This window comes from Callorhinchus milii, unplaced genomic scaffold (genome assembly GCF_018977255.1).
Source record: "Callorhinchus milii isolate IMCB2004 unplaced genomic scaffold, IMCB_Cmil_1.0 Scaffold4, whole genome shotgun sequence".
Taxonomy (NCBI): domain Eukaryota; kingdom Metazoa; phylum Chordata; class Chondrichthyes; order Chimaeriformes; family Callorhinchidae; genus Callorhinchus; species Callorhinchus milii.
Window position 1 is genome coordinate 69,613,133 of NW_024704745.1, and position 10,369 is coordinate 69,623,501.

General features: G+C 39.4%; 1 protein-coding gene across 2 annotated transcripts in view; it reads left to right on the forward strand.

Annotated features, from left to right (window-relative positions):
• pan3 (poly(A) specific ribonuclease subunit PAN3) overlaps positions 1-9,059 on the forward strand; it is a 71,476-nt gene extending 62,417 nt beyond the window's left edge. For both annotated transcript variants that reach the window (XM_007900606.2, XM_007900605.2), the window contains exons 14-18: positions 1,717-1,856; positions 3,500-3,629; positions 4,029-4,093; positions 4,693-4,831; positions 6,924-9,059. In XM_007900606.2, the coding sequence (XP_007898797.1) occupies positions 1,717-1,856; positions 3,500-3,629; positions 4,029-4,093; positions 4,693-4,831; positions 6,924-7,064 (615 nt within the window). In that variant the 3' untranslated portion in view covers positions 7,065-9,059. The remainder of the gene's footprint in view (positions 1-1,716; positions 1,857-3,499; positions 3,630-4,028; positions 4,094-4,692; positions 4,832-6,923) is intronic.
• The last annotated feature ends 1,310 nt before the right edge of the window (positions 9,060-10,369 follow it).

The window sequence follows — 10,369 nt, forward strand, 5'->3', positions numbered from 1 at the left end:
ATGGGGCCATATTGTATCTTGATAAAATGGATAACGATGTGAAAGTTTTACTAGGAAGGAGAAAAATGGATCAGATGTCACAGTTCACTTTGTCTCAACGAATGGCTTCTCCTCCACCCCCCGTACTGTCTCATGTGGTGTCCCTCAGGGCTCTGTCCTCGGTCCCCTCCTCTTCACCCTCTATATGCTCCCCCTCGGTGACATCATCCGCAGACATGGAGTTAACTTCCACATGTATGCGGATGACACCCAACTCTACCTTTCCTCCTCTACTCTCAACTCCACGACCACCGATGTCCTGACAGCTGCCTGTCCGACATCGAGTCCTGGACGAGAGACAACTTTCTTCAGCTCAACGTGCGAAAAACCGAGGCCCTCCTGATTGGCTCACGTCAGCGCCTCCGCACCTCAGGCGCTGACACCATCAGCATCCAAGGCTGCACTCTCCACCTCTCAAAGCCAGTCAGGAACCTCGGCGTTTTGTTCGACCCTGAGCTGTCCTTTCTCCCTCACATCCGCACTACAACTGGCACCGCCTTCCATCACCTTCGGAACATCGCCAGACTACGGCACTACCTCACCCCTCACGCTGCTGAAACTCTGGTCCACGCCTTTATCACCTCAAGGCTGGACTATGGGAACTCTCTCCTCGCCGGCCTTCCCGCCACCTCCCTCCACAAGCTGCAGGTCATTCAGAACTCTGCAGCTCGTGTACTGTCCCACACCAGGCTTCGGGACCACATCACTCCCACCCTCGCTCGCCTCCACTGGCTCCCCATCCCCCAGAGGATTGATTTCAAGATCCTCATCCTCACCTACAAGGCCATTCACGGCCTTGCTCCCTCCTACCTCTCCAACCTACTATCCCCCTACCTACCTGCACGTACCCTCCGTTCCTCTGGCTCCGGTCTGCTCCACGTCCCCCGCCCCAACCGCCCTACCATCGGTGGTCGGGCCTTCAGCCTCTCAGCCCCCAGGCTCTGGAACTCCATCCCCCAGTGCCTTCGCCTTGCTTCCTCCCTTTCCTCCTTCAAGGCCGGTCTCAAAACTTTTCTCTTTGACCGTGCCTTCAGCTCCCCTCTCGACTCTCTTCCCCCTCCTCGCTCCCTCCCTTCCCTCCCCTCACCCTGACCATTTCCCCCCTCCTTGCTCCCTCCCTTCCATCACCCTGACCATTTCCCCCCTGCTCGGGTCATGACCCAACTGTGCAGCGCCTTGGGACGTCCTCCTGACGTGAAAGGCGCTTTATAAATGGAATCTTGTTGTTGTTGTTGTTGTTCAGAGGGGGAACATCACTTGGGTGATTTGGCATTTTTTTTTGTATTCTGTCAAAGTGCAACACAGATGCTGGAAGTCTCTTTCCACATATGGCACTTGATGTATTCAAGTCTTGGATGGAATTGGGCTTTATTAAAGACACGGGGGATATCAAGTTTTAATGATTGAGCATGTGAAATGAATGTTATGTTCCAACACCCATAAACGAGGAGAATTCTCCTTGCTCATTTTTCAAGTGTAAGATTTTACTCTTCAGTGGAGTCCGACGGTAAATAAATGAAGAAGCTTGAGCCTGACCTTTGAACTGTACAGGTTGAAACTTATAAACAAATTTGTGTAAAAACTTATTACAATGGTATTATTTGAGTCACACTTGTGAAGCAGACATACTCATGATTTGTTTCTTTCAATTCATAATCTGTTCTTTTCTCACACCAGCAAGCAGATCTGATCTCTTTAGGAAAAGTTGTTTTGGCCTTGGCATGCAATTCTGTGGCAGGAATACAGCGAGAAAATTTACAGAAGGCTATGGAGTTGGTGTCCCTAAACTATTCCTCAGACTTAAAGAATCTGATTTTGTAAGTTATTTAGCAAATTTGTTCCAAACTGAATATAATTTAAAGTTTCTGTTTTGACTGAAATATGTTAAACTGCGGTTGTATGTTCTGCTAACAAGTTGTTTGCTTCCTGATTTGTTGGCACCTGTCATTTCTGAGTGGCTTCTTTATGAGAAGGAAGGAGAAACCTCTTTAGGTTACAAAAATAAATGAAGTATTTGCGTGCACTAGAACAATTTTTTTATATATAAAGGAATGACTGAGACTTCTATTGTCTCAATTGATTAGTCTGTTACATAAAGGGATGATGCTTGAAGGTACCTATTTTTAAGCACTTTTCGTTTGTGTGGGGTGGTGACTTATGTTTTGGTGATGACTGGAAATTCTGTTTACTTGAGAATTTTATTCAATTTGCTTCTTGCCCTCCTCCAGTTTAAATAATTAAACAGCACATTTAGTGCTTTCCATTATTTGTAAGTAGCAATATGCTGTAGTGAAACAAAAACAACTGAGATGACGAGAGTGGTTTGCAAATAAATGTATTACTAAACATGGTGGCCATTTTTCTTCAATGATTACAGTGGGATAATAGCAATTTGCAAATGGTGGTTAGCAACTTAATTTAGTAGGTAGCATGCTTATGGTTCCGACACATGAGATAAAAGATTTAGGCTTTTTTCTGTTGGAGAATATAAAATTGACAATCTATCGTAGATTATCCAAGCACTTTATCTGGGTGATTAGTAAAATGGACTCAGCCTAAGAGACCAATACTTTCATCTGGGAATCGAGCAATTTCAATGTTAGTATCTTCAAATCATTTACTGAATAAACTTCTAGTGTAGTCGACTTTCATATCTAATGCGTCAGCCTGGCTCATTTGGTAGCACTCTCACTTCTTGAGTCAGAGAATTGTCAGTTTAAGCCTCACATTGGGACTTTAAATTTGCAATGTATCCTGATACTCCGATGCAATGTTGGAGGAGTGCTGCATTGTTGGAGGTACAGTTTGTCAGGTGATACATTAAACCGAGGCCCCGTCTTCTGGTTCAGTTGGACGTTATAAAGATCCCATGGTACTTTTGCAAGAAGAAAGAAGTTTCTCCTGATGGCCTGGCCAACATTCCCCTAAATAAAATCAGTCATTTGCTTCATGGCTTTTTGTGGGACATGGCTCTGTACAAATTGACTGTCGCATTCCCTTACAAAATACTCTACGGTATATCGTATGAAGCGCTTTTAAGAATTCCTCCCTGGTCGTGAAAGGTTTAATATCAGATGCAAGGATGATTAATAATAGTACTAATGATGACCCCTAGTATTATCTTGGTCTTTACCCGCTACCACTAACTTGTATGGCAAAAAATTGAGCAACCTATGCTAGTTCTGTGGGCATGAGTCTCTCAGCATCGTTATCAAATCCTAAATCACCTCCCATTTGATTCTATGGGTAATTAAATACTCTAAATAGTCAGTAATGCACGGAAAGGTCTAAAGATTGCTCTTGGTCTAAAGATTGCTCTTTGTCATTGGAGATTATAACCACCTTTGAGAACCCTCAAACCTTCTCACCTTTTATGTGACCTAGATTATAATGTGTGTTATACACAATATGTCAGAGTGATGAGACCTTTGTTTACTACTGTTAATTGTTTTTAATCTAGATATTTGCTCACTGACCAAAACCGGTTGCGCAGCGTTAATGACATCATGCCGATGATAGGTGCACGTTTTTACACGCAATTAGATGCTGCACAGATGAGAAATGATGTGATAGAAGATGATCTAATGAAGGTAATTTATATGTATTCATTTACATCTAGAGACAAAACTCGACTTGAATGCTACTTTTAAATGTCTCCATTTTAAAGATGTATTTCTTTTAGCATTTGAAAAGTACTGGTTGTAAATGAAAAAATGACTGCACTGCCCATGATCCAGCTTCCCCTGATAATGTCAACAGAAGAATGAGAATAGCTGTATCTTTAAAAAGTACCTAAACAAAGCTTTCAAGACAGAACTAGATAGATATTTTAAAAAGTGTAATTTGTGGAGGAAACAAAAAACGTGAGTAAATTGAACTGAATGGATTGTTGTTTAAAGCCCAGCACAGACATATTGGACCGAATGGTATTCTGTGTTATAATTTTGTATGGTTTCTAATTTAACTTGTCTTTTTTTCCCATCTTGCAGGAGGTGCAAAATGGAAGGCTTTTTAGGCTGCTAGCAAAATTGGGAACAATCAATGAGAGACCAGAGTAAGCTTTATTTATTTCTGTGCTGCAGTGGAAGAGGACGAGAGATAGAGAATGTTGGCTGGAGGAACACAGGCCAGGGATTTTGCTTCAATATTTTGGGGATAAAGGAATTATCTAAACAGAATTTTCCCCTGAAAGATAGTGAAACAATGGAATCTACAATATAAAGTTGACTTTGTGCGTTTTGTGGAAGAAGTCTAGATAATGTTAGAGACCATCATAAATTTTAACGTATCTAACTTTATAGCAATGGATTAACACCAATAGCTTATACACCTTGGACCTCACCAAACATTCAAACGACATGCCTCGTGGTAATGTGAATGATGGCCAATTACAGTTGCTTACTTTTTTGAGCCATAATTGAAGCACAATGTTTGTATATTAGGACATAAGTACATGACGATTGCATCAATTGTTTACTTCAAATTGTAAAAGTTTAAATGCATCTTTGCAATGTTAAAATTCAGCCGATGTCACATCACTGATATCAAGCTTGTTTCATAAATTTTGTAAATAATGTGGCTTTCAATGCGGGAATTTTTAAAGTTAGAAATTGTACAGATGCTACATTAATATTGCGCAAATTGTTTTGACAGGTTCCAGAAAGATCCTACCTGGTCAGAGACTGGTGATAGATATCTATTAAAGCTGTTCAGAGATCATCTTTTCCACCAGTTGACAGAAGCAGGCACCCCCTGGATTGACCTCAGTCACATAGTTTCCTGTTTAAATAAGGTAATGCATCATAACCAGAACAACTTTAAAAATGTAGATGGAAGTTATGTGAGTCCTTTAAAACTAGAAGAATAGAAGTTATAGCACTGACCCCCGAGTGTGTGCTGCTACGAGTTTCTCCACTGGAGACCAGCTACCTTAATCCAAATTACAGTAGGAAGCCTGTGTTAATTGGGACCACCCCCATTGCATTACTAACTAAAAAGTAATTCCATCAGGAGTTATGTTATTAGGGTATCAAACTATGACAATGCTTCCTCTGTCACTCTGACTTTCTCTCTCATTCTGCTTTTCTCTCATATTCTGCTTTTCTTCACACGCACTCTTTCTCTTTGTTACTTTGAATCTAATTTTCTTTATTTTCAACTATCTCTTATCTAACAAAATTAACATCTCACTGGAATAATAAATTCTTACTCTCTTGAGGGTGGTATCCTTTTATACATTCTATGAATGTCAGCGTCTTGGGATGTACTCCTGATGGGCTATATAAATGCATAAATATTGCTGTCAACAGGTCCAAGAATATTGGACTATAACTCTGAATCAGGGCTACTAGAATTTACCTATCTCACGGTGTGCTAACTCCTGAAGTAAATCCCTTTGGATCCCAATGTTGAACCCCTTATGGAGAGCTGGAAATGCTTTGTTTCACACTCTACTTATTCTTTGTTATTTTAATATGCTAAGTGGCCCTTTCCTAATGTTTGAACAGAGGAACAGAAATTGGCTGTTCATGGAGCCTACTCTGCCATTTTACATGGCAGCTTTTTATCTTAGTAATCTCATTTCCCTGCCTTTTCTCCATATGCCTTATTGCCCTTACTTTCCAAGTAGCTATCTTATCTCCCATTTAATTTTTGCAATTGATTCTTTAACTGTGAACAACCTGTATGAAGAAATGTTTTCTGGATTCCCTTTTAACTGTTAGAATTTTTAAATAATTAAGATTAGGACTACATAGTTTTTTTAATTTGTCAAACTCTTTGTTTGTTGCTATGATAGAGTTCTAATTGCCTCATCATCATTCACTTCCAAGACTTTCTCCTGTCCTTTGCAGTTTCTTCTCCCAGACTGATCCTGTGGCTACTCTGATATCTGATGTCTAAATATCTGTTCCTTGACTGCTTATGCGTCAAGTTCGACCCCCAATTATCCTTCCTCCCCCACATCGGTCTCTCACCAGCACCGCCTTCTTCCACCTCCGAAGCATCGCCCATCTCTGCCAATACCTCTCTCCGAAATCCGCTGAAACTCGAGTCCATACCTTTGTCACCTCTCTGCTGGACTATTCTAACACCCTCCTCGCCGGCCTCCCCTCCGCTAACATCCATAAAATCCAGATCATTCAAAACTGCTGCCCGCATTCTCACCTGCACCAAACTCCACTCCTTGATCATCTCATCCTTGCCAGACTGCACTGGCTGCCTATCCCATAGAGGATCGACTTCAAGATCCTCACCCTTGTTTTCAAATCCCTCCACTCCTCTGCATCCCATTACCTCTCTGACCTCCTCTCTCCTCAAAACAGTACCTGTTGCCTTTGTTCCTCCGGGTCTGGCCTCCTTGTCCCCCGAGTCCTCCGCACCACCCTCGGTGGCCATGCCCCGAGGCTCTGGAATTCCCTTTCTCAATCCCTTCACCTCGCCCCCTCTCTTCCTATTTTCAGGTTCCTGCTGAAGACCTTTCTTTTCGACCGCGCCTTTGGTCACCTTCTTCCCCCTCCCCTTGGCTCGGCCCCAGGATCCGTTACCGTGAAGCGCTCTGAGGTGCCGTCTGTCGTGGAAGGCGCTATATAAATCCTAGTTGTAGTAGTAGTTATGGTTAACTGGTCATTGTTTTGGTAATGCTTGTGTTTTAAGTTTGCTGACTTGCATTGTTAGGCTTTTTTGCCAACTGTATTGGTTAATGCTTTACTCGCTAAAAGCTATAATAGAGGGGGGCCTACAGAAAGTAAAGAAAGACAGTTACTTTAGCTTGTGCTAAAGTGTCATTTGCTTTTCTGTTAAGCACACAATACTAAACATTGTAGTTTAAGTTCTTTAATATATTTGAAAAGTTTGATATATTCTGTTTCCTATTTTTATTGCAGTTGGATGCCGGCGTACCAGAAAAAATCAGTCTAGTTTCTAGAGACGAAAAGAGTGTTCTTGTGGTGACATATGGCGACCTTAAGCGTTGTTTTGAAACTGCCTTCTCAGAACTTCTAGCAGCTTCAAATGGGCAGTTGTAGTATTTGCTGTGCTCAGGCAAACCATTGCCGAAGAACAATACAAAGAGCTAATTGCACTACAGCTGTCTTAATGCCATCTCATTTCACATTTGAAGGACAAATGTAAATGAGCAACGCTGCTTGCACTTCAGTCAGGTACACTGTTACTTGAAGGGAGAATGTCCATATTACAGGAGCTAAAACTGCCATTGGAAGCTGTGTCTGTGTCTGTGAAGATTGTTTTTAAATTGGAGAGCAACATCAGATGCATGATGAATCCAGTTTTATTTTTTCACACGTTTATGCACTAATTTTAAGTTCAAGACTTTCTTGTGATCTTTAAGGATTTGCCACATGTAATTTTGATGTGAAGGGAAAAAAATCGTTCTATTTAGAATTACTTTTCTGGGTAGCAGTACGTGCCCTTAAGGAAGATGTTTAAGTGACTATGCTGCACCCAAACCTACAATAAGGACCAGGTGAAAATGCCTTTGGATACGCTCGCTATTGGTGGACGTCATTCCGATGGATTATAATTCTGGAGCAGTTGCACTGGACTTCAGACATGACTGCCATGTGCTATCACTTAGGAAACCAAACTACAGAAAGCATATTTTTATGGAAATCAGGTGGATTACAGTATGGACGCTATTCTTATGGGAACTACACAACCCAGCGTGTCAGTGTTGATGGCATCTTTGTGAATGGTCACATCTATACATCTTTCATAACAGTTTCAAAACAAACTTGTAGCTTTTTTTGCTTCATACAGTTACCAGCGCCTTTTTAAAATAAGAAATTCAGTGTAAGTAATTCATACAAGTAAGATGCCTCTACATTTATGCAAGCTTTTTTTATAGGAGACTAATTTTTAAATTGAGTTCAATGCCTGAAATATCAGGAGTGGATTGATTTTGTTATGTATCATTTAATTTTGTATAAAGTTCTATTGTTTGAACAGCAGCTTTATTAGGGTACTTTACACTGGATATGAAAACACAAGAACTTTTGTTTTTACAAAAAAAACAGCAGTTGTCTAGTAGTAAATTGTGCACTTCTACTACAATGGGAAGGATTGTGGACTGCTGTGCCTTTACAATACTGCTTGCCCCAAAGTTGACTTCACAATTAGTCATGCCATCTAAATGAAAACTACCTAAGGTATGATGTGCAGTCTTCTGCTGTCTGATAGTTTCTTGGGAGTTGTAAATTGTAAAATAATTTGATTTGCAGAATCCAATTTTAAATATGTGGTCATGTATTGAATCCAAACCTTTTTGGTGAATAGATGGAATATGCAGAAATACAATGTAGACTTAAATCAATTGAGTTGTTTCAGGATTGTCAAATCTATTAGAATCAAATTTGGAAATGGACATACATTGAATTCAGAGTACAATGACTGGTTTTCCATTGTCTTTCCAGCATTTGAACATTTGATAAGCACTGGTTGCTTTGGATATGATGTAGAATACTGACTGATGCTGAGGAAAAGGCAGCAGAGACTTGGCATTTACAACTGATATACTGACTAATTTTAAATATATACCCGTGTGGTATTTTAGGTGTAGATTCGTACTCTCTTATCCAGTTTTATAAACTTAAAAACATTCTGCCCATTTAATTTCTTTTGGTAATGGCAACACTGTTCACTATTTAAAGGTTTGGAAGATAATTATGATGAGCTTGTTTTGAGGTAGCAATGAGGTCCACTTTTCTTGGTAGCATCAGTTGTTAAGATTAAGCAGGAAGAATTACAGTTATTTGTATTAGTGGCACATTTGTATGCACCCTGTGAGAATTGGCCTACAAGCAGGCTGTATAAGCAATCAAAATGATTCCCTCATTTTAGATGTATAAGGAGCAAAGAATTGAGGGCACTTTACATGTTCTTTCAAGGATAACGTCCGAAGTAAAGTCTTGTCAATAGCTCATCTGTTTGGCAGAGAAGCAGCTGTTTTGTATGTTTTGGGGAAAAAAGCATTTTATATAAAATTAAAAATTAAAAAAAATGGTATTCCGACATTATGAGGAGAAATACTGTATTTATAGTGTACTGTGCATTTCAAAGGTTCCTTATTTTCCCATTGTTAAGTGTAAAAAGGGAATCTTCTTCAAGAGTATTAAGGGTTGGAGCATGATGCCCTGCTTTTACATTCTCAGAATGGACCAATAATTGGGTAACTGGAGCAGAAAAAGAATAGGGCTAAATTTGAAGTTCATTCAACCAGCACACTGCCCTCTCTGGATTATCAAAAGTAAAAGCCAATCTTTAATTGCTCTTAACCCACCAACATTATCTTGTGTTAAGGTTACTAGTCCTTTCATAAACCTTGCTTTACATTTGAATGTATTTGTTAAACAGACTTAGTTAAAATTTATACACCAAATTCTACATTCTATTTTTTCTTCTCCCTTGGTACTATGTTCACCGTCTTAAATTGTCATAACATTTTCAGTCCATAGATCTGAAATTTGTTCAGAAACAGGAGACAGTCTAAACATATTAAAAAGTCATTGATTTGAGTTGCCCACTTTTTGTTGTTACAGAAAATTTGCAGTAGGGATTTGAAGTTGCTATCAATTACTGATGGATGAAACTTTAGACATCCACAGATTTACATACAATAGTGGATCAACTACTTCATATAGTTTACAAAGCTTATATAGCACTGAACATGGTGAATAACATTCTAGCTTTTGATGATCCAGTGCCAACCCTTAATATTACATGGTGACTTCAACTTTTGAAATCAGGTATTCTTTGAATTTTTTTTCAACTAAATACAGGGTTTTCAGTTAGCTAATGGTGATTAAACAAATCCACTTATGTATTACTATAATTTTTTTTAAAAAAAGACCATTTTGTAAAACAAGAATGAGTATGGGTAACCCTTACTGTTTTCCACTTTGACCTTTGATAATGCAAATTGTTAAACCGGCTCACAAACAAACCTGTCAATTCTGCCTTTTTATGTTCTGGCTCCCTCCTCTGTGTTAAATGTTTCCACTTCTGATTTAAACTTTTGTGTATGTACAGCAGTATTTTAATAAAGAATACCAGAAATTAAAATTTTTCAATTGTTTGAAAACATTACTAGAAAATCCAGGGTTTTTAATTTAATAATGATCATGTATTTGATATAGCGCCTTTGCACGTCTTTGAGACATCTCAAAGCTCTTCACAGAATATACTGTAAAGTGAATTGACTATATTTTGAGGGTGAAGTGAAATTTGACAACAATGTCTTTGTTGAGTTTACCATGCGTTTCCAAGAAAAATGTAATGCTGTTTGAGTCTATCTTGAAATTAGAGCAAAATCAGT